Here is a 27,739-nt window from a genome sequence, read left to right as displayed (position 1 = left end):
CCAAACAGGACCCCTTCTCTCCCGGAGCGGCACAGCAAAGGCTACAGGTCCGCTAAGCGTTGCGGGACCGACACAGGGGTCACCAGGTGCTGGGGTGCTCCGCCTGCCTCCACCAAGGCCCCGCCCCCGGCTTCCCGCACCGACTCCGCGGCCCCCAGCCGCTCCCGCCCCCACCCAGCACCGCTCCCCTCCCCGCGCGCGTGCGCCGGGTCCCCGCACACATCCCCCGCTGCTGCTGCGGGCGCGCGCGCGTGCCCGTCGTCCCAGGCGGGAGCCAGAGACAGCCGGCCGGTTGCGGGCCAGAGAGCGGGCTCTGGGAGCGCGGAGAGCGCGGCAGGGCGAGGCGGGAGCGGGGACGCGGGCCTGGCCGCGGGCGGGGGTCGCCTCGTGCCGCCGCCCCCCTGTCGGCGGGCCGGGCCGCGGCCCCGAGCGCGAAGGCCGGCTCCCGGGGCCGTCGGCCATGGGCAGGAGCCGGAGGCGGCAGCGGCAGCGGCAGTGGCGGGCCCCGCGGGCGGGGAGGCACTCGGCCGACGGCCCCTAACGGCCCCCGGCGGCCCGGCGCGCCCCCGCGCCTCCTGGGGGGCCGTAGCCAGGCAACGCCCGGCGCGCCCGCCCATCCCCCGCTGCCCTTGTTTTCCTGGCCGGGTGCGAAGGAGCATGCCGGCGCCTAGCCTCTGGCAGCGAAGAGTTAAGCAGAGGGGTGTGGAGCTGCCCCCTCCTTGGGGGCGTGCCCCCCTCCCCCGCTAGGTGGCCCGCCCCCCGCGCTAGGATATGGACCCCGGCCCCGGCCCGGGACCAGAGGTCCCGCGCATGGGCCAGTGAAAGGTGTGTTCCCGTTCCCGCTCTCTTCCTTCCCTCGCCTGCCAGCACCATGGGATGTAATATGTGCGTGGTTCAGAAACCGGAGGAGCAGTACAAAGTGATGCTTCAGGTAGGGCGGCTGGGCCTCAGGGGTGAGGGGCAAAGCCCCGCCAAGCGATTGAACAGACCCCGTAGGGAAGGACAGGTGGAGTCGGAGAGGCGGGCGTGGGAGGGCAGTAGGCATCGAAGAGGAAAAGGTAGGGAGCCAACCTCACCCTCAGATTCTGGGTTTGCTGGGTGTTGGCGCTCCGTGGGAACCAGCCACGGATGGGGGAGATGGATGGGGGTGGGGGTGTGAGGCGCAAGATTTGGGTGCCTGAAGAAGATTGGAACACGAGCCCTGCGTCCAGATCAGCCCGAGATGAGAAGTTGGGTTTGCCCGGGGTAGGGTACGCTTTCGTCCCAGGACTTGTAGCCGGGAGGCACGGCTTGGCCGGCGCGGGATGGAGGTTGCATAGCAACGGGCTGGATTCCTGGCACAAGCTCTCCCAGCTGGACCCAGAGCCAAGGTAGAGGCCGGGCGCCTACCGTGGCTGGGCTGCCGAATTCGGTCCCGACGGGCCAGGGACGCAGAAGCCCTAAGGCGCCGACGCCCGTCACTGTCCGGCCTGGTGGCTGGAAGGCCACTCCTGAGCTATTCCTGGGTTTGGCCCTGTCAGAATTGTGGGCTTCTGGGCCTTGGGCTTCTCGGGTGAGTGGGCGCCTCCAGGTTGGCTGTGCCTGGCCGACGCTCAGCACGTCGGCCCCGGCTCTGGCCTCCTGAGCCATGCAGGCTATGAACCTGGTGGTGAGCTGCGCAGAGCTGGAAACACCCGGCCGCGTGCTCACACCCCGAGTCCAGCCCCGAAGCCCCGAGTGGGGCTTCTTTGCCTGTGCGTGGCGTGACTACGTGAGTGTGTGCCTGTGCCCCGTCTGTGTGTGCGCGGAGGTTCCCAGGCCCCGCGTTTGTGTACTTTCTGTGTGCACCCCGCCAGGTGTTTAGAGAAATGTATCCCTGATGGTGTGGACAGAGACTCTCTAGGGCTAAGTTCAGGGAGGTCAAGGTCAGAGGGAGTCGGGAACCAGGAACAGATGCAAGTGCAGACAGGTATGCATTTAGTAGCTCTGACCTGAACTTGTGGGTTTATTTGTCACACTGGGGAGCTAGTGCATGCAGGAGAAGGTTGACTAGAGAGAACCAAGAGGTTCCTAGACGAATAAGGGGGAACCCCAGTAGACATGGGCAGAATCGTGGTGGGAGCGTAGGGGGAGATTTGGAACGGATCAATGTATGGAGGTGGCTGCAGGGAGCTCAGCATTTGTGTTGGGAGCTTACTTAGTTCCTTTGGCCTCCAAGAATAGGAGGCGGGGGAGGGTGGAAGTAGGGGTGGCTTGCAAGCTTTGCCCCAGCCTGGTGGAGCTTCTGGTCCCCTCTCCTTGGCTCTTCCGTGGAACGTGCGTGGGGCCCTTGCTTCTCCCAATTGCTGCTTTCCACCTTCTTCCCTCTGCTACACTCCCCCCTCTGCTGTTACTCTTCTCTTGTTTCCAGTTTGGAACCCTTGCCAGGCCATTGCCATTTCCCCAGTGGGATAGGGGTCTGCAGTGACCCAGATTGGGACCAAGAGGACATTCTGCAGAATCTTGTATTCCCGGATTCCAGATGGGAAGTGGGCCTGGCTGGTCGGTTGATGGGGACTTGGGATCCTCTCCTTATTGCTTCGTTTTCTGGAATCCCTCTGTTAAATGGCAAGCCATTCTAACCCATCTGTCTTGACTTTTTTGGAGAAATTTTGGTGAAGCATTTGATGTAAGACTGGTCTCATGTAACCCCAGGCAGCACAATATGCCCAATTGATGGGCATTTGGGTTGCTTTCACCTTTTGGATGTTTTTTGGTTTTGGTCCTGAGGATTGAATCCAGGGGTGTTTTACCACAGAGCTACATTCCCACTCCTTTTATTTATTTATTTATAATTTTTTAAAATATAAAGGAAAAAGTAATCAATTCACCAATGATATGATCCTAATATATAGAAAATTCTAAGAAATCCACTAAAAATATTAAAACTAATGAGTTCAGTAAGGTTTCAGAATACAGGATCAGTGTACAAAAAGCAACTGTAGGAGCTGGGAGTGTGATGGCACATGCCTATAATCCCAGCAATTCAGGAGGCTGAGATAGGAGGATCACAAGTTCAAGACCAGCCTCATCAATTTAGCAAGACCCTAAGCAACTTAGTGAGATCCTGCCTGTCTCAAAATAAAAAATAGAAAGGGCTGGGGATGTAGCTCAGTGATAAAGCACCCTTGGGTTCAGTACCCCATACCCCCTCCCCCCAAAAATTTACAGCTTTGGCCTGGGATGTAGCTCAGTGGCATCCCTAGCACTGCAAAAAAAAAATTTTGCAACTTTATTGATATACAATTCACATACCACACAATGCATCCTTTAAAAATGTGTAATTCAGTGTGTTTTAGTACATTCACATAGCTGTGAAACTGTCACTGCTATCTAATTCCAGAACTTTTTTTTGGGGGGGGTGGTACTGGGGATTAAACTCAGGGGCACTCATCCACTGAGCCACATCCCCAGCCCTATTTTGTATTTTATTTAGAGACAGGGTCTCACTGAATTGCTTAGCACCTTGCTAAATTGCTGAAGCTGGCTTTGAATTTGCAATCCTCCTGCCTTAGCTTCCCGAGCTGCTGGGATTATAGACAGGCATGTGCCACAACCCTGGCTTAATTCCAGAACATTTTTATCACCTTATAAAGAAATGTTGTACCCATTAGCAGTCACTGTCCCATTTCTTCCCCAAACCTCCCAGCCCCTGGCAACTATTCATCTCTTTCTCTTCCTGTGGATTTGACTATTCTGGGCATTTTATATAAATGAAACCACATAATATATGATCTTTTGGCCAGGCGCAGTGGCACATGCCTGTAATCCCAGCGGTTTGGGAGACTGAGACAGGAAGATCACAAGTTCAAAGCCAGCCTCAGCAACCACGAGGTGCTAAGCAACTCAGTGAGACCCTGTCTCTAAATAAAATACAAAATAGGGCTGGGGATGTGGCACAGTGGTCTAGTGCACCTGGGTTCAATCCCTGGTACCCCCCCCAAAAAAAAACCATACACACACACACACACATACATACACATACACACACACATATACATATACACACACACACACACACACACACACTTTTTGTGTCTGGCTACTTTCATTTATAATGTGTTCAAAGCTGGTACATGTTATATCACAGACCAGTGCTAAATTTCTTTTTATTGCCAAATATTTCATTGTAGAGTATGCAGCATAATAATATTTATGTCTTTATCAACTGATGAGTATTTGGGTTGTTTAAACCTTTTGGATGTTTTTTGCTTTTGGTCCTGGGGATTGAATCCAGGGGTGTTTTACCGCAGAGCTACATCCCCAGTCCTTTGTATTTATTTATTTATAATTTTTTTTTAAAGAGAGAGTGAGAGAGGAGAGAGAGAGAGAGAGAGAGAGAAAGAATTTTTTTAAGAGAGAGAGAGAGGGGAGAGAGAGAGAGAGAGAGAGAGAGAGAGAGAGAGAGAGAGAGAATTTTCCAACATTTATTTTCTAGTTTTTCTAGTTCTCGGCGGACACAACATCTTTGTTGGTATGTGGTGCTGAGGATTGAACCCGGGCCGCACGCATGCCAGGCGAGCGCGCTACCGCCTGAGCCACATCCCCAGCCCAGAATTTTTAATATTTATTTTTTAGTTCTTGGCGGACACAACATCTTTGGTATGTGGTGCTGAGGATCGAACCTGGGCCGCACGCATGCCAGGCGAGCGCGCTACCGCTTGAGCCACATCCCCAGCCCTATTTATCTATAATTAAAAATATTTTTCTGGTTATAGATAGATACAATACCTTTATTTATTTATTTATTTGCTGCTGAGGATTAAACCTAGTGCTTCTCACATGCTAGGCAAATGCTCTGCCACTGAGCTACAACCCCAGACATTTATTTTTAATTTTTTTTAGTTGTAGATGGACACAATACCTTTGTTTTATTTATTTATTTATTTTTGTGTGGTGCTGAAGATCAAACTCAGTGCTTCATACATGCTAGGTTAGGCAAGCACTCTACCACTGAGCCACAACTCCAGCCCCCCTTTTTTATTTTTTATTTTGAGACAAGATCTCACTAAGTTGCTGTTGCTGTCCTCAGACTTGTTATCCTCCTTCCTCAGCCTCTCAAGTCACTGGGAATATAGGAAGTATACCACCATAGCTGGTGACTTTCAGCTATTTTGAATAATACTCCTGTGATTGTTGGTGGACAAGTATCTGTATCCCTGCTTTCAATTCTTTTTTTTAATATTTATTTTTTAGTTTTCAGTGGACACAACATCTTTATTTTATTTTTATGTGGTGCTAAGGATCGAACCCAACGCCCTGTGCATGCCAGCGAGCGCATTACTGCTTGAGCTACATCCCCAGCCCTCAATTCTTTTATATACCTAAAAATGGAATTGCTGGATCTTATGGTAATTCTTTGTCACTGTTTTCCACAGTGGCTATACCATTTTCCATTACCATCAGCAGTGCACGAGGGTTCTGATTTCTCCCGTGCTTGCCAGCCTTGTGATTTTCTGGTTGTCTCTTGTAGCTATCCTACTGTGTGTGAAGCAGCATCTCATTGTGGATTTTTTGTTTTGCAGTCTGGTTTTTATTGTGCTGGGGATAGAACTCAGGATCTGCCCCTTGAGTGCTCTCCCTGAGCTACATCCCCAGCTCGAATTGTGGCTTTGATTTACATTTACATCTTTTCTTGTGATTATTGCTTTGGAGAAAGTACTGTCCTTATATCATTGCCACATTACTCTGGTTAGTGGAGGCTTGTGGGAAGTTTTGAAATTAGGAAGTGTGAGTAGTTCAACTTTATACTTCTTTTTTAAGATTGATTATGGTGGGTTCCTTGAGTTTTCATGTGAATTTTGGAATAATTTTGACAATTTCTGAAAATAGCCTGAGATTTTGGTGGAGGTTATATTGAATGCAATTAATTTGGAAAGTGTTGCTCATATGAACATGGGGTGTGTATTTATTTGGGTCTTTAATTTCTTTCAATGGTGCCTTGTACTTCCTATGTTAAATTTATTCAAGTTATTCTATTCTTTTTTTGGTGCTGGGAATGGAACCCAGGACCTTGTTCATGATGGACAAATGCTCTACCACTGTGGTACATACATAGCCCCTACAGTTTATTTTTCCCCCTTGTTGCTGGGAATTGAATCCAGAGATGCTGTATGACTAAGCTACATCCCCAGTCCTTTCTATTTTTTTTTTTTTAACTTTTGAGACAGTATCTCCCTAAGTTGTTGAGGCTGGCCTTGAACCTGTGATCCTCCTGTCCCAGTCTCCCAAGTCTTTGGGATTACAGGCATATGCAGTTACAGTTACAGTCCTACAGTTGATTTTTGTACACTGATCCTGTATTCTGCAATCTTACTTAACTCATTTATTAATCATAATAGTTTTTGTTGTTTTTCGTAGAATTTTCTATATATTAGAATCACATCCTTGGCAAATAGAAATAGTTTTTAGTTTTTCCTTTCCCATCTGGGAGCATTTTTTTCTTTTTTTTTTTCTTGGTACTAGGAATTGAACTCAGAGGCTACATTGAATTCACTGAACTGTGTTCCCAGTCTTTTGTTGTTGTTGTTGTTCTGGCAAGAACCTCCAGTATAGTGTTGAAGAGAAGTGGCCAGAACAGACAGGTATCCTTGCTTTTTCCTGATCTAAAAGGGGAAAAATGTCCCTGGAAATTGAACCCAGGGGGCTGTATCCCTGAACTACACCCCAGTCCTTTTTATTCTTTATCTTTGATTTTGAGACATGTTCTTGTCAAGTTCGTGAGGCTGGCCTCAACCTTGGGATCCCCTTGCCTCAGTGTCCCAAGTCACTGGGATGATAGGTGTGTGCCACTGTGACTGGCAGCTGTGGGTTTTTCATAAATGCCCTTTTTTTCAGGCTGAGGAAGTTCCCTCCTGTTCCTTGTTAAGTGTTTTTATCGTGAATGCTGTTTGATTTTGTCAGATGCTTTTTCTCTGCCTATTGTGATTGCATAGGTTTGTTCCAATAAGACTGTTGCCGGCCATAATGTTTTGTTTCAGAACTTAAAGGCCATTTCTGTTATTCCAGTCATTATCTTAGCACATTTAATCAATGGAGGCAGAACCACTTCTGAAAAGGAGGATGAGTGCATGTTGATTTAGGAAGAGGAAGTGGTTGGGTTGCCCAGGGTGGAAAGGTGGAAAACGGGGTATACCAGGCACCAAGCAATAAAGCCCTTCCCAGAGCCTTTCCTGTGCCACTGCTTGCCACCCTGTCTTTCCTCTCCCTCAGTGGATCTGACAACCTGTCTTGTTGTGAATCTAATCATGTCCCACACTCTGCTGACCTTGTCTCTCTGCCTCTTTGTTGTCCCTGTCAGTTCAGTCTTCATAAACTTGGTAACCCCCTGACTCCACGACTTCAGGCATGTGAAGATACTCATGAAATAATTCCTGATGAGTGGAACCATTCTGCAGCACATTGCACTCATTCCTCATGGTGGCTGTCCAGCAGAGCCTCGGGTGGGCTGAACCAGGCCACCTGGCTTCTCCCCTCTTTCCACCTCAAGACAAGCATTGTTTTTCTTCAGCGCCTACTTGCTGAGCCCTTGCTCTGGCAGCCACCATCTCTGGTACTGGGGATCTGACAGGGGACACATTTCCCCCCCTCCCAGCGCAGATATTTGGATTTTTCTGTGCACTGCTGTATCCTTCCCTGGGGAAGTGTCGTCACTGAGGAGGGGAATGGAGAAGGGTCAGTGAATTTTGACAGCCATCTTCTGGACAGGGTCACCCTGCTTTGTACCAATGACTCAAGATTTAAAAATGCCCCTTTCCTTACTTTGGAGTTCTGAGGACTGTCTTCTTCATTGAAATAAAATTCTGTGGTGACAGGAAGCACATCAGTGGTTTCAGGGACAGATAGAAGACATATGGACACCTTTGGGAGTGATAGCAATGACCACTGTCTTGGTGGTGATGGTTTCACAGGTGTATAGACAAACATACATAAAACATTTCCAATTTTGCACTCCAAATATGTGCAAAATAGGATACTTACACTGCATTGAAGTGTTAAAACCATGAACTGCATGTTCACGCGTGCACACCCCCAAAGGAGACTGGTGTGTGAGCTCAGCTCAGCACTAGGGCCTGAGGGTGGCCTGGGTGGTCTTTGTTCTCACTTTCCTTCTACTTCAGTGCAGTGTGGTGATAGGAATGGAGGAGACACCCTAGGGCCAAACTGTGGCTCTGCCCCTGGCTGAGCTGTGGGATCAGAAGCAAGCCAATGAATGGCCCACTGGCTTGGTGCCCCAGTTTCCTCCCCTGTTAAATGAGCATGAAGGGAGCATTTGCTTGGGGTGGTTGTGAGGAGGGAAGTGGATGGCATTTGCCTGGCAACACCTACTACTCTGCTCTGGGTCCCCCTGGATCTCAGTGAGTAGAGGGTAGAGTTGCTGGCACCAGCACATGCAGTTGGCCATTAAGGATTGGAAATTATGTATAAACATGTCACAGTTAATTGTCCAGTGACAGAAGAATATCCAATATTATTCTGAGAGGTTGTCCAATATGAAAGAAAAGGGAGAAGTAATACAGGAAAAAGCTTCCAAGTTGTGAAGTGTAATGTGCAAGTTGGGAAAGAGACAAGTGTGACTGTGAGGCGCTATCCTCCTTGCAGTACAGGAGGATAGGATGAGAAGTCTCCAGCTCTGAGGCTTGCCAAGATGTCTTCCCTTTCCTGGTGCACTGTCTGTTCCTTAGTAAAGTACTTTGTAGATGATATCATTCTGATTATTGTTACACAGACCGTGCCCTTGGCCATTCAGGTTAGTTTGAGGTGGTATTCTCAGTGGCTGAGCCACATGTCTAGAACACCTGAGGTGCCCCTGCCCTGCCCCCAGGTGCTGAGGATTGGACCCAAGTCCTTGCACATGCTGGGCAAGCACTCTGCCACCAAAGATTGATCTCAGTGATAGCTTCCGGCTTGGTTGGCCTTGTAGACGCGTACCTCGTGGGACATTCTTCCTTCCTCTATGCTACTGAGGCAAGACTGTGGAGTATAAAGAGCCAGCTGTTTCCAGGGAAGGGGGATCTCAGCTGACCCCTGGGCCACCATCATACACTCAGCACTTTGGGAAGCAGAGAGGGAGGAGAGATGCTTGGGAGCACCTGACTGGTTTCTGAGCTGCTGTGGGTGTGCAAGTATGCATGTACCTAGGCTCCTCCAGGGTGCTCTCAGGACCAGGTTCCACCCTCTACCCTGAGACACATTCTGATTCAGCTGGCAGGGGGGCGCTGGAGTCCACATATCTCATCAGGTCTCAAGTGGAGTGAGGTGCATGTTGATGGCTGCTGATCCCAGACCTGGGATAGGAACTTTGGGTAAATTAGTGGAATCCCAAATTACATCAACATCACTGGGAAAGTGAATTTTTGTGTGTGTAGTGCTGGGGATTGAACCCAGAACCTTGTGCATGGGAAGCAAGCACTCTACCAACTGAGCTATATCCCTAGCCCAGAAAAGTGAATTTTTAACAAATAAGGGGCAAGGCCTCGGGCTGGGGATGTGGCTCAGGCGGTAGCGCTCGCCTGGCATGTGTGAGGCCCAGGTTCGATCCTCAGCACCACATACAAAGATGTTGTGTCCGCCGAGAACTAAAAAATAAATATTAAAAATTCTCTCTCTAACTCTCTCCTCTCTCACTCTCTCTTTAAAAAAAAAGGGGGGGGCAAGGCCTCACAAGAGACCTTTTGAATCAGGAATTCAGGACTTCCAGAGGACATTGCCTAAGTGGGGCTTCAAGGGACATGACTCATTCTTCTGTACCATGTGCAACTAACTGTCCCTCTTTTCCTACCACCCACACTCCTAGCAACACACAGGAGCTCTTTTGGGTACCCTACCCCAAATAACTAAACAGGCCTTGCAGGTACAGCCCCACCATCCTTCTCTTTCCTCTGGTCCTGGGCAGAAAGGGTGGGAACAGAGATGGATAGGGAGGAGGGTGATGATGTGGCTTGTCCAGGCCGCTGTAATTTGTGATTGGGGATGGGGAGCAGCTACACCTTTCTCTGGGCTGTCAGATGTGGGTGGAGTGTACAGCTGTGTTCCTGCTAAAATTCTTAGAAATGAAGGCATTTTGCAGCCACCAATGGAATGATTCATTCAGACAAGTATCATTGCTGAAGGTAAAACCATTAGATGTGAGAACAGGAGACTACAGACCTGACCAAATGGAATATGTATGCTCCTTGATTGGGTCCTGGATCAATAGAAAAGTTATAAGGTGTTAGTAGTATACTTGGAGAGATTTGGAAGTGGCTTATCTGCTAAATAGCATGATAATGGTGCTGTGCCTCAAGGAGAGGGGGAGGAATGGCGTCTTAGTTTCAAATGCTTCTGCAAATGTGTGAGTACAAAGCCCTAGAAGGGGCGTGCGAGAATGTGCACTCTGGAGACATCTGGGTAAAGGGAACATGCAGATGTTCTAACATTTCTGTGGGTTGACAATTTTCAAAATGCAGAGATGGGAAAACATGAATGGGGACTTCTACTGGGCGCCACTGAAAGCGGGAGTGCCAGAGGTTGCCGTTTGCACAGGCTGCTCTTGCCTGGACTTTTCCTTCTGATGTTTGGCCGATTTGGAGATTCCCATAACAGCTGTCTGGGCTTAGGAAGCCTAGAGTCACAACCGCTTCCAGGACACTCCCTGCGCAGAGCTGAGAGCCAGCAGCTCTATTGGAGTTCATGGCTCCCCACCCGCTGCAGAGTGTAGATTCGGTTTCTTTATTCTCCAGCCTCAGTCTCCTAATCTGCAGAGTGGGGTAAGGAGAGTGGAACTGTGGCACTAGGAGGCCCCCTAGAAATGATGTAGCTTCACATGTTATCCTGTTACCAATGAGAATGAAAGAGACGGTTCTTCAGGCCACACAGGGAATCACATGCGTTGCAGGTACCTCAGAGCAGGACTCTTATTTTTTCTTAGCCTCTCCTCTCCTCTTATGTTCCAGAGGCTCAGGACCAATCCTGCCCTGCAGCACTCAGTGTATCGAGGACCGCAGGACGGTCCCTGGAGCTGGCCCTGGAATGGAACCCAGCAACGGGGCTGGGGTGGTGCTGGGGTCAGGTAGGATGGCACTCTTCCGCCACCTGTCTAACCAGACAGTACATCGGGGGACCAATGTGGTAGCTGTTCGGGCTACCGCTGCCTGGTAGCTGTTCCGGGCTACCGCTGCTTTAGCGCCATCGCTGCTGCCGCGCGCTCTTTGTCTGCGGCTCAGGGCCCAGGAGGCGGGGCCAGCGCGCCTGGGGTCCCGCCTTCTGTTTCTCACAGCGTAGTGGTGCCGCACCCCATTGGGGGTGTGCCCCACAGAGCCCCTGATCCTCAGACAGTCGCGACTCCGCCGCACCCATCTGCAGCCAGGGCCCATCTAGCCCTCATCGCTCCTGACCCAGATGGTCTCTTACCTGCCCCCATGTTCTCTTCACCTTCTCAAAGTCTTGGTGCCTACACTTTTCCCTGGCTGTCTTTGACTTTAGGGATTTTTTCCCCTCTCTACTGATCCCATCAGCATTTGGACACCATATCTCTGAGCTGTCCCCACCCCATTCTATGCACAAGCGTCCAAAAGCTCCGAAAGGCTGAGCCCCTCCAGGTCTTTCCCACCTGCTTTCATTCCCCATCCCAGGCAGCACCCCCAACACATCCAGAGGTCCATTCTCCAACATCTTGCACCACCACACCCCATGCAGACTCTCTTTCTTACTGACTTCAGGCTGTGGTCTTCCCATCCTCAGGGGGCCCCAGGATCCTCCACGAACCTCTGCTTTTGCCAACACACCTTCTCTGGGTAATCTCATGATTTCAAGTCAAGAACAATTCTTAGCAGGGAGCAATGGCGCTGCCTATAATCCCACCAACTCAAGGAGGCTGAGACAGGAGGGGTGCAAGTTCCAGGCCAGCTGCAGCAACTTAATGAGACCCTGCCAACAAATAAATAATAACAAACAAAAAATAAATAAATAATACAAAATAAGGCTATGAACATAGCTCAGTAGTAGAGGGCCCCTGGGTTTGATTCCCCATACTGAAAAAAATCCTAGTTGAATTTCACAACAGTGGACACAGGATACTGGATTAGTGGCTTAGGTAGGTGGACTGGAGCACTGCACATGTCTACGGGTCTTGAGAACTTTAACCTGGACATAAAAATTTGCAATGAATAAAACATGCCCATTTCCCAATTGAGACAGAAACTTCTGACCCAATTCTGATGTTTTCCCTTCCTCAAACTTCCTCTGTCCTGTAACAACACCCCTGGTACCTGTGGACCTGGGCAGCAGGATTTTTTTTTTTTTTGGTCATTTTGCTGGTACCAGGGATGGAACCCAGGGGCCTCTGTTGCTGAGCTACATCCCATCCCTAGCCCTGGGTCTCTCTCAAGTGGCCAGGCAATTTGCAATTGTCTTGCCTCAGCCTCTGGAGCTGCTGGCATGACAGGCATGTACCACCACATCCACAGTTTATTTTATTTTATTGTGGTAAAACATGCATAATGAATTTTATTGGTGACATTTCATACATTCACAATGTTGTACAACCACTACTGTCTCCTTCCAGGACACATTCATCACTAGAAAAGGGAACCCAGACCCATTAAGCGGTCACTGCCTGCTCCCCCTTCTCCGACCCCTGGAAACCCTCATTCTGCTTTCTGTCCCTGTGGACTTGCTTGTTCTGAACATTTCATTTAAGTGGGATCATACAGCATATGGCCCTTTGTGTCCACCTTCTTTCACTTGCATAGATGGTTTGCAAGGTCCACCATTTGTAGCCTGCATCAGAACTTCATCCCCTCTAGTGGTTGGCTGGTATTCCACTGTATGTATGGACCACATTGTGTTTATGCATTCATCTGTTGGTGGACATTTGTGTTGCTCCCAAGCCTTGGCTATTGTGAATACTGCTGCTTTGAACATTTGTGTACAATTTTCGTGTGAATGCCTGTTTTCAGTTCTTCAAGGATTGCTGGATCTCATACACACTCTGTTTAACCTTTTAAGGAACTGCCAGACCATATTCCACAGCGGGTGGCACCATTTTACCCTCCCACCAGCAATGTGTGTGGGCTCCAGTGTCTCCACATCCCCTCAGTGCTTGTTGTTTTCCTTTTGTTCATCTAACCATGCTAGTGGGTGTAAAGTGGTCTCATTTGGGTTTGGATTTGCATTTCCTCAATGATGAATAATGGGAGCATTTTTTCCTGTGCTTGTTTGGAGTCATTTTCTAGTCCTCTCTGTCCCTTGCCCCTAGCTAGCAACAGTCTGCTTTTTTTGGTACCAGAGATTGAACCCGGAGGCACTTGACCACTGAGCCACATCCCCAGCCCTATTTTGTATTTTATTTAGAGAAGGGTCTCACTCAGTTGCTTCATGCCTCACTGTTGCTGAGGCTGGCTTTGAACTTACGATCCTCCTGTCTCAGCCTCCTGAGCCCCTGGGATTACAGGGGTACACCACTGTGCCTGGCAACACTTTGCTTTTAAAAGACAAACTGACTTTGACCATGTCCTGCCACCTCCATGTCCCCCCCCCCATTATCATCTGTGCAGGATGCTACAGTCTGTTCTCCTGGGACAGTCCCTACTTTTCCACCCTAGCAGTGCTGGCTCCTTGTCTCCATTAAGGTCTCTCTTCAGGTCTCCTCTCCCAGAGGCATCCCTGACCACCATCCACTCCAGCATTTTCCCTTTTTCTACTCCTTGAACTCTGAGCTCAGCCATCTGAAGTGCTTGCTTGTTTCTTGCCAGGTTCCACTGCAGACTGGCTTCCCCAAGTCCTGGGATGTCTGTCTTAATCATAGTTATTTCTAGTTATGCCAGTGTTTAGATGACCTTTAGCTCTGAGGTCAGGGGCCCACCATGTTCAAGAGTAGGTGCTCTCCTCCTTCTGGGATATCCTGACTGACTAGAAACCTACAGGTCATTGTGTACCTCACTTCCTGGGCTCTCTGCCACCAGACTGAAATGCAGCTTTGCCTCTGTTCCCCTCCTACCTTCCATCTCTACTCCTGGGGATGTCTCTGTTATGTAGAGCTCAAGTTCCCTGCCCCCAGCCAGAAGCATCTGTCTCCTCCCTTTAGCTGCTTTCAATTCTTTTCCTTTTAGGGGTGGAGTGGGGACAGGTTTTGTCCAGAAATCACTTGTCCTTGACTCCCTGAGGATATGGATTGTACTCTCAGAGCATGGGATTCCTAGCAGGTACCCAACTCCATCTATAGGGGCCTAGGGCCCCACCCCTCCGCCCCTGGGGGCCTCCTGTCCCCTTATGCCCCACAATGGGCTGAGGGAAGCCAGGGGCCACACCACCCTTGGCCACCCACAGTACCCTTTCTGCAAATCTTACAGGGACAGTGGGGGTGATGAGTAGAGGGGGGCAGGAGTGGCTCAGACCTGCTCCATGTTCAGGCCCTCCTCCAGCCTTCCAGAAAGAATGAGCTTCCCAGCCTTCTCTGGGGAAGGCATGGGGCTTGCTAGGCCACCTCTTCTGGGATAGAGTGAGAACTTTTTTGTTTTCCTTTTCTACACCTACAGCCCTTGGGGCCTCTATCCCCCACCTACCTCCCATATCTGTTCCCCAAATTGGGATCACATGGACTTAAGACAGCTCTTTGCTTAATATTATCATTGTTATCATGAGAATAGAATTTTCCTGGATACTTTTTTTTTTTTAGTTTGTAAACATTTATATTTTCCTTTCTTTTTTCTTTTTGGTACTGGGGATTGAACCAAGGGACACCTAACCACTGAGCCACATCTGTAACCCTTTTAATTTTTTCCTTTTGAAACAGGGTCTTGCTAAGTTGCTGAGGCTGGCAAGTTTTTGAACTTGCCATCCTCTTGCCTCAGTCTCCCCAGCCACTGAGATTATAGGCATCTGCCACAGTGCCTGGCTAACATATTTTCAAAAATAATGTGGCCATGTTTATATAATATTTGGAAAATAGAAAAAATCTCCAATGTTTTTATTCCCCTTGCACATTGATTTAATATATCTGCTCCCACTTCTGTCTATACACATGTGCACTTGCACACACAGTGCTGGGAATGAACCCATATCCTCTTAGATGCTAGACAAGTGCGCTTTCACTGAGCTACAAAACCTCATACAAGAATGTTCATAGGGCTGGGGATGTGGCTCAAGTGGTAGCGCGCTCGCCTGGCATGCGTGAGGCCCGGGTTCGAACCTCAGCACCACATACCAACAAAGATGTTGTGTCCGCCGAGAACTAAAAAATAAATTAAAAAAAAAATTCTCTCTCTCTCACTCTCTCTCCTCTCTCACTCTCTCTTTAAAAAAAAAAAAAAAAGAATGTTCATAGCAGCAGATGGAAACAACCCAAATGTCCTATCATCTGATGAGTGCATAAACAGAGAGATCTGTCCATACAATGGGACTTTTTTTTTTCTTTTGGTACTAGGAATTGAACCCTGGGGCATTCTACCAGTAAGGTACATACCCAGCTTGTTTTATTTTTTTATTTTGAGACAGCATCTCTCCAAGTTGTCAGGCTTGATGAGCATGTTTGAGGGCCTTTATAGTTACTGACGGGTTACTCTCCAGAAAGTTGACTTTCTGGGGTAAGATTTTACTTTCTGGTGTAAGATTCTGACTGATAGTGTGCTGAGAAAGGGTGATGGGCTGGGCTGAAGAACACTAAGTATCTGTAGGTGACCACTTCTGTTGACCTGTGGAGACTGAGCTTGCAGAAGACCCAGGGGGCAATAAGGGCTCCCAGAGTGCAAATAGGAGGTAGCTGTCTGTCTCTAAGCAGAGTATGAATACCATTTGGGCCCTGATTCCTGCAGAGGATCTCTGCTGAGGATCAAGTCCCTGTTCAGGGCAGTTTCCAAGGTGATAACCAAGGACTCTGAACTGAACTGGACCCATCTGGGCAGCAAACCAGGAAGGAAACAGACCTGGATGCTGAAGAATCAATCACCCAGGGGAGACATAAAGTTCCCAGGCAGGATGGCGGTATGCTAACAGGTGGCCTCACTGTCTCTGCATGGTAATTGCCAGGGACTTGATCTTTGTGCTCCTCTATATCCTTAGTGTGGTGTTTTGAGTATTATTATTTTTCGATACTGGAGACTGATAGCAGGGGTGCTACTCTCCCATAGAGCTCCACCCCAAGCCCCCCCTTTTAATTTTAAGATGGTCTCACGAAGTTGCCCAGGCTTTTCCTTTTTGATTTTTTTAAATATTATTTTTTTTAGTTGTAGGTGGACACAACACCTTTTTTTAAATTTTGTTTATTGTTTTTATTTTTATGTGGTGGTGAGGATCGAACCCAGCACCTTTCACGTGTTAGGCGAGTGCTCTACCGCTGAGCCACAACTTCAGTACCCCCCCAGGCTATTCTTAAACTTGGGATCCTCCTCCTACCTCAGCCTCTCAAGTCACTGGGTTATAAGGGGTGTATCACTGTACCTGGCTTGTTATTATTATTGTTATTTGCAGCCCTAGGAATGGAACCCAGTGCCTCACACATGCTAGGCAAGCGTAAGCGCTCTACCGCTGAGAACCCCAGCCCCATCCATGAGTCTTTGGAAACATTTCTTTTCTTTTATATATATATATATATATATATATATATATATATATATATATATATATATATATATATATTTTAGTTCTCGGCGGACACAACATCTTTGTTTGTATGTGGTGCTGAGGATCGAACCCGGGCCGCATGCATGCCAGGCGAGCGTGCTACCGCTTGAGCCACATCTCCAGCCCCGGAAATATTTCTTTAATAGTTTTTTTTTTTTATTGACAATGTCCTTGATCAGCAAGTCCCACTCTCTCTCTGATAGAAAAAAAGTGGATTCCTTCTGTATTGTTCCAAAGGAGGTAGTTTTGCACTTGATGAAGGGATCCTTAGAGTTTATAGACATGAGCCACTCTCCCCACACTAGATGTGCCCCAGGGAAAGCTATGTGATTCTTTCTGCATATGAAAATAGCCAGGCTCTTGCCCTCAGGGAACCTTGGTCTTGTGACAAGGACTCCTTGGGACTTTGTCATAGGAGGCCTGGTGCTCTCCATGCCCATACCAAGCCCTTGGATGTTTACTTTGACTTAGTTTGGATACTCATGGGTCAGAAAGAGTAGTGTGGGCTGTCTATCCCTCTAAAGATGGCTCACACTCTGTCTTGAATACCTATTCCTTGCTTTTACCCCAAAGGTGCCTCTCTTTTGAGATTGCCCCCACTCTCCCTTGAATGTGTATCTATTTAAATAAACCTCTGGCTATGCCAAAAAAAGCCAGTTGTGGTGGCATATACCTGTAAACCCAGTTGTCCAGGAGGCTGAGGCAAGAGGATGACAAGTTAAAGGCTAGCCTCAGCAACTTAGTGAGGCCCTGTCTCAAAATAAAAAGGGCTGGGGATATGGCTCAGCGATTGTATGCCCCTGGGTTCAATCGCTGGTGCCAAAAAAAAAAAAAAAAAAAAGCCTAGTGTGGCATGAATTGATTTGGATTTGGCTCAGTAGGCCACTTCCAGAGGGACAGAAGGTACCTATGGTGAGGTACACTGGGCACCAGGCACAGCATGGAGGGAGAAGATAGGAAAGTGACACAGGCTGTTGATGGTCTTAGCCTGGAAGCCAGGGGAAGAGGTGACATCCTGGAAGGAGAATAGCCACCCTCACTGCTGTACAGACTCACACTGTCACATGGCCATTTATACCTAGACCTCACTCCCCACCCCCACTCACAGTCCTACCACCTATTCTTAGTCCCAGAGCTCCACAACCCATGGGGATATCCTCCTCCCACTTGTCCACAGCCCTCACTACAGTGAGGAGGGGGCTTCCCCAGTTGGCCTCTGGTAGCCTGAGATGCTGTGTCTTCATGTGACTCATCTGTGAGACCCCTCCTGACAGAGAAGACAACTCCAGCATGGGTGTCCTGAGGCCTCCTGGACTTGATTCTGCAAGCACTGACCTCCAGACTTGTTTTGGACCCTGCTGGCCTCCTCACTGTTCTTTGAAGAAGGTGTTCAAGGTGGACCTGAAGCCCTTTGTTACACCATCCCTGCTGTTCCTCCCTCCCCTCCTGGGGGGATGCCACATGGTTACTCCCATTCAGATTTTCTTCTCTTTATGCTATTACCTTAATAGTACATGTGGTTTCTCTAAACTGCATGTACAACTTTGCTGGCATGTTTTACCACTGTACTATTGAGGATCCTGAAAGGCGCATCCCATCTCACTGCAGCACTGTAGAGCATGACTGATTTGGGATGCCTTTCACTGAATGCCTGTTGGCGTCCTTGGCCAAGGTTCCTATCAAGTTGTGTTTTATTAATGTTTTGTAGGAACTCTGATGAATTCTCCATAATCTGTCATCAATTCTATGCTCTGAGCCTGTGTTTCAGGTGTCTCTTCTTGTCCCAAAGTCTTAACAACTCCTCCATTATTGCTTATTTTCATCTTTGGAGTTTCTTTTCATATCTAACCTAACACTATTCACTGTCTCCAAGACAGATGTCTTGGCCTTGTCGATGAAAGTCTTTGATCCATTCGAAATTACTAGGCGGGTCCTGCCCAGATAGCAGCAGGGGTGGTGTCCAGAATGCTTGGACATTAGCCTGTGGGGTGGCAGGAATGTCTGTGGTAAGTAGGCCTGGGTCTGGACACCTTTTTCTTTTTTACTGCTGGACACTCTACCTCTGAGCTCCACTCATGGCCTTAGACACCTTGTAGAGACCAGAGTGGTCCAGCAGGCAGTCTGAAGAGCAGGAACATTTCAGAGCATGGCCTCACAACAGTTGGATCCATACAGGATAACAATACCTGCTACCATCAGCAAGTGAAGGAGCACACTGTGGCCCTCACTGCTACTGGACCCATGTGTCCTTGGTTGGTGTGGTGCAGAGTCCCATCTGGTTGGTAGCCCTTCTCTTCCCCAGAGGGGCTTATTTCTTCACTGTTACAGCTTGTCTCCGCCCTACCCACCCTCATTAGCTCTTGAGGCCCACCATAACCTGAGGAGGAAGAGAGAGAGGAGGCTTCAGGCTGCCACCCCAGATCTGCCTATGCTTAGAGCCCACCTGGGCTAAGAAAAGCCTGTTGGGCTGTCACAAGCAATTCTCTCTGATGGCGCCTGATCTGAAGTACTGAGACTGTATGTGCTCAGCCCCCTCCAGCCCGCCCTACATGCTGTTCCCAGTGCCTGGGTCCAGTTTCCATAGCAACACTGCTGCTGGGTAATGATTCCAGGGAGAAACCACATTCCTGCGGTTCTGTGTCACCTGAGCATCCCACAGTATGTTTGTTGCCCTGCCCTGGGAATTTCAGGGAGAAGCATCCCCCACGAAAACCCTGAGAACAGCTTTGAGCCCTTCTGCCACCATGTTTGCTTTCACTCAAGGGCAGTGGTAAGCTAGCAAATGTTCCAAAACAAAAATAAAGCACCCAGTTAGGCCACTGGCCGATTTCCATGGTGTAAATGCTCCATTGTAGCCAATTTCAAGCCATCACCATGATGCCACTTAGCAGGAGTAAGAGGTGTGCAGCCGTACACACGCCATCATTTAACATTCACTTCCAGACACACTGGATGGAAATAATGCAGAGAGCAGAGATGACAGTAAGAGCAGTCAAGTAATTAGAAATTAGAAAGCCAGGAGGTCTCAGTCTTTAGTGCCTTTGTTTTTAATACCATTCATTTAGTGGTACATTTCTACAGTTGAAATGTTGCTAATGGCTCTCTTTAACAACTGGCACCAGCCACTGCTGGAGGGCTTCAAGGTCATTCCTACATCCCTGTCAAAGGCTCACTGTCCTGCACGTAGCCCCTTCTCCAGCCTGCCTGTCTACTGTAGGTCGTCCCGCAGGAACATCACGTTCTGTCCCACCTGACTTTCTGACACTTTCCCAACAAATACCTTCTTGGCTGGAAAGCTGTTTCTTTCCTTCACAGTCTTCAATTCAGTAATATAACTCTTCTTTTTTCTTTCTCTTTGGTTTTAGGGATTGAACCCAGGGGCACTTAACCACTAAGCTACATCCCCAGCCCTTTTCATTTTTTATTTTGAGACAGTCTTGCTAATTTGCTGAGGCTGTCCTCCAATTTATAATCTTCCTGCCTAAGCCTCTCTAATCAATGGAATTATAGGTGTAGACCACAGTGCCCAACTTTGCTAAATACTTTGTAGCAAAACTAAAAAAAAAAATAATCCTAGTGATGTAAAGTACGGACCAAGCCAGTAGGGCTGGTGTGTAGGAGCTTTGAGAACCTGCACCTATCTAATGGTAGACATAAAGAAAAGACTAGAAAGAAGTATGTCCACAGGGCCACAGCATTTACATTCCTGAGATGATGGGCAACTTTGGTTTTCTTCATTATGGTTTTCTTATTTTTAAAATATCTTTATATTTTTAATTTACTTTTATGTGGTACTGAGGATTGAACACTTTTCAGAACATGAATATTGGGGGGAGAAGGGAGACCTAGAAAACAAATTATCTACAAGGACATAATGAAATAGCAGAAAGATAATTGTTTGGGTTACATCGGCTCAGAAGTCAGGAGCCATCACTGAGGCTAGGAGGAGTCCCTGGGATACCTGGGCTTCCACTAGACAGGCTACCTTCCAGGCTAGGGCTGTGATGTTGCAGCTACTAGCATGGGTGTGCACTCTGGGTAGGCATCTCTTTGAGAAAGGATAGAAGGGTTCTTGCATATAAAAGTTGCAGCACACCACCTCAGGACCCAGTGTGCAGGGTTCTGCAGAAGCTGGCTGGGCTGTGGCCGGCCCTCTGCCCATGGTGCTTCACAGGCACTCCTCGCTCTCTGTTCAGCTGGGATGCCTGCCCTCCTAATGGCTTTTCTCCCTTTCTGGCTCTGCTTCCCAGTGCACCACCTTCTACCCCAGATTGCCCTGTTCTTCCTACTAAGCTGTTCCCGGTTCTACTTCTGTCTTGGGCCCCAGGCCTTGGCCTGGCATGGCCCCATCCTCCCCTATACCTCATTATGGCTACTGACCTTCATACAAGTCCCTTCACCTGGCTGAGCCTCAGTTTCCTATCTGCAGAATGGAGGCAGTAACACTTAGGGGTCAAGACTCGGTGGGGGGATCACATCAAGGACCCTGCCCAGAACCTGGCATGTAGCAGGTGCCTAAAAACCTGGTGGTGACTTTGTCAGGACCACTTTCTTGGCAGCTCTCTTAGGCCACCTTGCTATTCCAGGAGACTTCTAGTTTCAAAGACTTTTCTATTCAGCAAGTCAGTCACCACCATGAGGACATAGATCAAGTTCTAACATCTTCCAACTCCTCTCCCAGCAGACCCCGCCCAGCCTTAGCAAGTAGGCATCTGTTGATAAATCCCACCTATTGCCAGGGTTGTCCTTGATGGCTGAGGTGAACAGTGTAGCTGTTCATTAGGGTTGGCTGGTGTGCTTCTGTTGTTAAGGAGCTCTCTGGGGGTCTTCTAGGTGCTAGTTCTGGCTTCAGTGTTGCCTGAAGGAAAAGTAGGTCTGGTCCTAGTGGGAGGGAGGACAGGAGAGTTGTGGATGGCTCCTTATCAAGGAGAGACTGAAGGAGATTCTGGGGTGAGGACAGTCTACAGAACTAGTGCACAGACTCTAGGTCACCCTGGCTCTCAGCACGGCCCAGAAATCCCCAGACATCACTCATGGGGTAGAGGTTGAGAAGTGGGGTTTGCCTGAGAATGAGGGCATCAAGGGTAACCAGGACCATGCATGTAGAGCACATTCCTCAGTTGAGCATATTGGGGTGCTCAGGGTCCTGCTGGTCTTCACCCCTAGAGGGGAGGAGCCAGCCCTCGAGGGTTCTCATGGAGACGTGTCTCTGCTGCAGGTAAACGGGAAGGAGCTCTCCAAGCTGTCTCAGGAGCAAACCCTGGAGGCCCTGAGAGCCTCCAAGGAGCCCCTGGTGATCCAGGTGCTGAGACGCAGCCCCCGCCTGCGGGGGGACAGCTCCTGCCACGACCTTCAACTGGTGGACAGTGGCACTCAGACCGACATCACCTTCGAACATATCATGGCGCTGGGCAAGCTGCGCCCGCCCACCCCACCTATGGGCATCCTGGAGCCGTACGTCCTCTCTGAGCTGTGAGTTGCCCTTAGGAGGGCCCTGGGCCCTGCCTCCAGAGAGGACATACCACCTGGGGCAACTGTCCCCATGATGCCCAAAGGCGTCATTGATGCAGCTCTGGCAGTGGAGACCCCCACCTCCGCCTGCCTCTCAGGCAGGAAGCAGGCTCCTTGGCTTCCAGAGCCAACTGTGGCACCTGAGGGCTCAGAAACCTCCAGGCCTCTAGCTTTGGGCTCAGCAGCAGCTGGTGAAGGGGGCTGACCTGCCTGGACCTCGCTGCTCCTCCATCCTCTCTCCTCCTCTGCCGCCCCATTGTCTCTGCTCTTCACAGCATCACTCCTTGAATCTTCCTGCATCCCTTGTCTGTCCCATCCTTCTACCTGCTCTGAATTTCCTCCATCTCTTCGGCTTCTTTCTTTGGCCTGCTCAGAAGAAGGGCCTTTCATCCAGGCCTGGTGGCCCATGTCCATGTGAGCGCTGACTCATTCTGCTAATCTTGGCCCAGGCTGCAGGGAGGTGGTCCTGGGATCCCTCCTCTGCAGAGAGGTAGGCCATAGGGCTGTGGGCAGCCAACCTTAGCTTTGGGGCAAGGAGGGCAGCCCTTAGAGGCAGAGGGGATGCCCATCTGCTCTGCAGGCCTCCTGGCTAACTCCTGGGGGTGCTGCATGAGTGTGGCCAGTACTGGGAGACAAATGGGGCACCTGGAGCTTTGGAGAAGTTTGTCCCTGTTCTGGGAGAAGAGGCAGGGAGAGCTAGGCATGCCTGGGTCCTCAGCATTGATCCCTGCTCACTCACAGTTGAGAAGCATTCTGATGTTTCCATGGATGCATACAGTTATAAGGAGGGGTTCTGGAGGAGGCTGTTGGGCTACCTGCCATGGAGAGTGTACCCAGCACAGGGCTCCCTGTTGGCCAGCTAGGAGCTGGGGTTAGGGTGCCAGAGGAACAGATGGCCTGCCTGACCCCCACCTTCTCCTGGGCAGCCCCCCCATCAGCCATGAGTATTATGACCCGGCGGAGTTCATGGAGGGCGGCCCACAGGAGCCAGACCGTATGGACGAGCTGGAGTATGAGGTGAGCCGGGCCGCCGGGCCAGGGCCCGCAGCCAGCCTCAGGAGGCGGCACAGGATGGCTGGCTGCAGCCCTGCTCAGACCTGGCTCCTACTGCCCCCAGGCGGCTGGGCCTCCTGGCTCTTCCCACTGAGCCCTCCCTGGTGTATCCTTCCTGGTGCGCGTCTGGCTGAGTCAGGGAGGGCCCGGGTGAGGTAGTAGTGCATTACGTCTGTGTTGGTGAGTCCATGTTCCACGCATGTGTGTGTCCCGTGTGTCCTGTGCATCCTGTCTGTCTTGGGCATTTCCTGGTAGGGAGACCACTGAACATGTGCACCATTTGGGATGGTAAGAGAAGGAAGCCCTCAAAGCCAGGGGCTGGACGCTCGGTTTAGGTGACTGGAGGGGAAGGCCAGGGGTGCTGGGGGAGACAGTCTGGGCTGAGGCTGTCACTGGCTGCAGGCTTCCTTGCTCACACTGTCTGGGTCTTTCTACTTCTGCTTCCTCCCGTACCCTTATGGCAGGAGGTGGAGCTGTACAAAAGCAGCCACCGGGACAAGCTGGGCTTGATGGTGTGCTACCGCACAGATGACGAGGAAGACCTGGGCATCTACATTGGAGAGGTATGGAGGCGGGTGCCAAGGAAGTTCTGGCATAGGGAGGGCTCTGATGCCACATGATCCCTGTGGCCTCTCCACACATCCCACCCAGGGCTCAAACACTGTTCCCTGGGCATCTCAGTATGCTGCTGGGTGGTGAGGACAAGGCAGTTGATAGCTTCACTGGGCCAGTGAAGCAGTCCTCTGCAGGAGACCTTTGCCCAGGCTTTGTTCTCCCACATTGTGGGGCCAACTCCCTAGGACTTGACAAAGGACCACCTCCCTCCCTCCCTTTGCCAAGTTTCTGTGTGTCCACCAGAGGGAACATGGCTCCTCAGCTACCCTCTGTTAGCAGTATCATAATAAAGCTAGTCTTCTGGATGGAAAAGTTTCCACTGGCCATGGAGCCTCAGGGTGGATTTTTTTTTTTTTCATTCTGAGAGTAACCAGCTGCTTTGCTTTGCCCAGCTCTTGGTAAATAAAATAACAGGTTTCCATGAAAAGGAGCACAGAGTGTTGGGGCACAGGCAAGGGTGTGGGAGTACTGGGCAGAAGCTAGGGAGCTTCTGGTCAGTGTATGCTCTCCCAGGCTGGGGAAGTGACTAACTTGGGGCCCACTGCCTCTGCCTCTGCTGCCTGGAGCTTGGAAGCTGCTGCTCTGAGCTGAAATTGGTGAGGCTGCCCCTTCTCACTGAAAAGGGCACTTTAGGCACTGAGTCCCCAAGATGCACGTGTCCTGCAGGTAAATCCCAACAGCATTGCAGCCAAAGATGGCCGGATCCGTGAGGGAGACCGCATCATCCAGGTGAGCATTTGCAGGCTTCCAGGTCTGACTGGAGGCCCTGCTGCACCCAGTGATGGCCCTGATCCCTCTCTTTAGCCCATACCCAGCTCTCACTGAGAGCCAAGACTGAGGCCAGGCAGCCTACTGTGTTCAAAACCTGGGCTGTGCCTCCTCTCCTCTGCTCAACCTCCCTTCCAAATGCCATGGCATCTGCGGACAGCTCCCCAGCCTCCTTTCCCTACATTCTCGCTGTCTTGTCCTTGGCACACACATGTCCTCTTGCATGGGCCAGACCATTCTCTCCCTGGCACCTTCTGCTTATTTATACCCTCCCAGAACTCAAGTACGTGTCTTAGCCCAGCCAGGGCCCTGCCCCAAAGCCAGCCTTAGCATCCTTGTTGATTGTCCCCTGGCCTGCCAGATAAACGGCATGGATGTCCAGAACAGAGAAGAGGCAGTGGCTATACTGAGCCAGGAGGAGAACACCAACATCTCCCTGCTGGTTGCTCGGCCTGAGAGCCAGGTGTGTGTACCCATATTCAGGTGACCTGGGACTCTCAACATTGGGCTGGCTTTCTTGGAAGCTGCTGATCTGTGACAAGTGCACAGACATTTAACAGTCTGGAGCTGGAGGGTGGGTGGATAGAGCTGTCCCAGATCTTGTTTCCCCTTCCAGCCTCTGATAGCTGAATAGGCTGAGACTACCCCATTTCTTGGGTTATTTGACCTAGAAGGGACCTGATGGGCCTCTGGGGAGAACCTTGAAGCAATGGGACTAGCTCAAGCCTGTCTCTGCAGCTAGCAAAGCGGTGGAAGGACAGTGACCGGGATGACTTCCTGGATGATTTTGGCTCTGAGAATGAGGGGGACCTGCGTGCTCGGAAGCTTAAGTCACCCCCTGCCCAACAGGTAAGGAAGAGCTATTACTGGGGAGAGCAAGAGGGAGAGAAGGGGGAAGGGACTGGGAGTGTGCAGGGTCTTCTAGCCTGGGCCAGGAGAAGAAACAACCCTGAAGCCCCTTCAGGCCTTTGGGGCCCTGAGTGTGCTTGTCTTTTTTACTCTAGCCTGGGAATGAAGAAGAGAAGGGGGCTCCTGATGGGGGCCCAGGCCTGAGCAACAGCCAGGAGCTGGACAGTGGGGTGGGCCGGACTGATGAGAGTACCCGTAATGAAGAGAGTTCTGAGCATGACTTGCTGGGGGATGAGCCCCCCAGTACCACCAACACCCCTGGGAGCCTGCGCAAGTTTGGCCTGCAAGGGGATTCTCTGCAGAGCCGGGACTTCCACTTCAGCATGGACTCACTGCTGGCAGAGGGGGCAGGGCTTGGAGGTGGCGATGTGCCTGGCCTCACAGATGAAGAGTATGAGCGCTACCGGGAGTTACTGGAGATCAAGTGCCACCTGGAGAATGGCAACCAGCTGGGCATTGTCTTCTCCCGGGCCTCTGGTAGCAACAGTGCTCTGGATGTCAACCGCAATGAAAGCCTGGGCCATGAGATGGCCATGCTGGAGGAGGAGCTTCGCCACCTGGAGTTCAAGTGCCGCAACATCCTGCGGGCGCAGAAGATGCAACAACTGCGCGAGCGCTGCATGAAGGCCTGGCTGCTGGAGGAGGAGAGCCTCTATGACCTGGCGGCCAGTGAGCCCAAGAAGCATGAGCTGTCTGACATCTCTGAGCTGCCAGAGAAGTCTGACAAGGACAGCACCAGCGCCTACAACACCGGGGAGAGCTGCCGCAGCACCCCACTGCTCGTGGAGCCCCTTCCTGAGAGCCCTCTGAAGCGGGCCACTGCTGGCAACTCCAACTTGAACCGGACCCCTCCTGGTCCCCCTGTCGCCATCCCCTCCAAGGCTGCTCCTCTGCCTGGGAGCCCTGCCAAGTTCCGATCCCTCTCCCGGGATCCTGAGGTGGGCCGGAGACAGCATGCAGAGGAACGAGTCAGACGCAGCCCCAAGACGGGGGTGACCCTGGAGCGTGTGGGCCCTGAAGGCAGTCCTTACCTCTCTAGGCGCCACCGTAGCCAAGGCCAGGAGAGCGAGCACTACCATAGCTGTGTGCAGCTGGCCCCGACCCGTGGCCTGGAGGAGCTGGGCCACAGCCCCTTGAGTTTGGCTGGGGGCCCTCGGGTGGGTGGGGTGGTGGCTGCGGCCGCTGAAGCACCCCGCATGGAGTGGAAGGTGAAGGTACGCAGCGACGGGACACGCTACGTGGCCAAGCGGCCTGTGCGAGATCGGCTGCTGAAGGCCCGGGCCCTGAAGATCCGGGAGGAGCGCAGCGGCATGACTACTGATGACGACGCAGTGAGTGAGATGAAGATGGGCCGCTACTGGAGCAAGGAGGAGCGGAAGCAGCACCTGATCCGTGCACGGGAGCAGAGGAAGCGGCGTGAGTTCATGATGCAGAGCCGGCTGGAGTGCTTGAGGGAGCAGCAGAATGGCGATAGCAAGCCCGAGCTCAACATCATCGCCCTGAGCCATCGCAAAACCATGAAGAAGCGGAACAAGAAGATCCTGGATAACTGGATCACTATTCAGGAGATGCTGGCCCATGGCGCACGCTCAGCTGACGGCAAGCGAATCTACAACCCTCTGCTCTCCGTCACCACTGTCTGAACCGCCTGGGCAGGAGCCCAGCCCAGGCCCAGGGAGCCTCCCAGGCCTGGCCCTCACCCTCCCTTAGAATCTAGTGTGTGTCTGTGTGCGTGTGCACACTGTGCACGTACATACTCCTGTCTTTGTGTGTGCACAGGACTTTGTTGACAGAGAAGCCCCAAGGAGAAGGGACACTTCTTTTCTATCACCTACTTCCCTCTCCCCAAAAGACCATGTCAACAGCTGGCGTTGGGAGCATACCTGTAATGGGCACCCCTTTGTGTGCATGACATATATGCAGTGCTCTTGACATGTATATTTGGAGACAGGGAAGTTGGTGCAAAGAGAAGTGAGGTAGACTGTCCTAAGCACAAGAGAATGTCCAGCTTCGCCGCTGAGCGCAGCCTCTCTCGACCCCTGGGAGCTGCAGTTATTTGTAGACAGAGGCAATCCTGATTTTTGTGGTTTTTCTCCCTTTCTGTGCTTGCCAATAGTTGTTTTTCTGTTTTGTGGACCTGCTCTGGGCGCTGGCAGCTCCTTGAGGCAGCCTGACCAAGGTGGAACCCCACCCAGTGTTGGTTAGGAAGGAGGTGGGGGGAGGAAGAGAGGGAGGGCTGGGGTGGGAAGGGAGGGGAGGGAATGGT

General features: G+C 50.8%; 1 protein-coding gene across 4 annotated transcripts; it reads left to right on the top strand.

Annotated features, from left to right (window-relative positions):
• The first annotated feature begins 261 nt into the window (after nt 1–261).
• PDZD4 (PDZ domain containing 4) lies at nt 262–27,695 on the top strand. 4 transcript variants are annotated; one of them, XM_081277493.1, is made up of 8 exons: nt 262–931; nt 21,836–22,089; nt 23,055–23,145; nt 23,646–23,744; nt 24,463–24,525; nt 24,926–25,027; nt 25,303–25,413; nt 25,569–27,695. In XM_081277493.1, the coding sequence occupies exons 1-8, from the start codon at nt 872–874 to the stop codon at nt 27,114–27,116; spliced, it is 2,328 nt and encodes a 775-aa protein (XP_081133619.1). In that variant the 5' UTR covers nt 262–871; the 3' UTR covers nt 27,117–27,695. The 4 variants fall into 4 exon arrangements, with proteins under 4 accessions (XP_081133619.1, XP_081133620.1, XP_081133622.1 ...); XM_081277494.1 differs by lacking the exons at nt 21,836–22,089; nt 23,055–23,145; XM_081277496.1 differs by lacking the exons at nt 262–931; nt 21,836–22,089; nt 23,055–23,145 and adding an exon at nt 23,310–23,361.
• Nucleotides 27,696–27,739: the final 44 nt, after the last annotated feature.

This window comes from Spermophilus citellus, assembly GCF_964194105.1.
Source record: "Spermophilus citellus genome assembly, chromosome: X".
NCBI classification, from domain to species: Eukaryota; Metazoa; Chordata; class Mammalia; order Rodentia; family Sciuridae; genus Spermophilus; species Spermophilus citellus.
This window is presented reverse-complemented; position numbering and strand designations above follow the sequence as displayed.

What these genes read in the sequence shown, in the direction of transcription:
- PDZD4 (XM_081277493.1), top strand. Translation starts at nt 872, where the DNA reads ATGGGATGTAATATGTGCGTGGTTCAGAAACCGGAGGAGCAGTACAAA. An exon ending in CCGTACGTCCTCTCTGAGCT is followed by an intron (nt 22,090 to 23,054) that starts GTGAGTTGCCCT and finishes TCTCCTGGGCAG; the next exon opens with CCCCCCCATCAGCCATGAGT. An exon ending in TGGGCATCTACATTGGAGAG is followed by an intron (nt 23,745 to 24,462) that starts GTATGGAGGCGG and finishes CGTGTCCTGCAG; the next exon opens with GTAAATCCCAACAGCATTGC.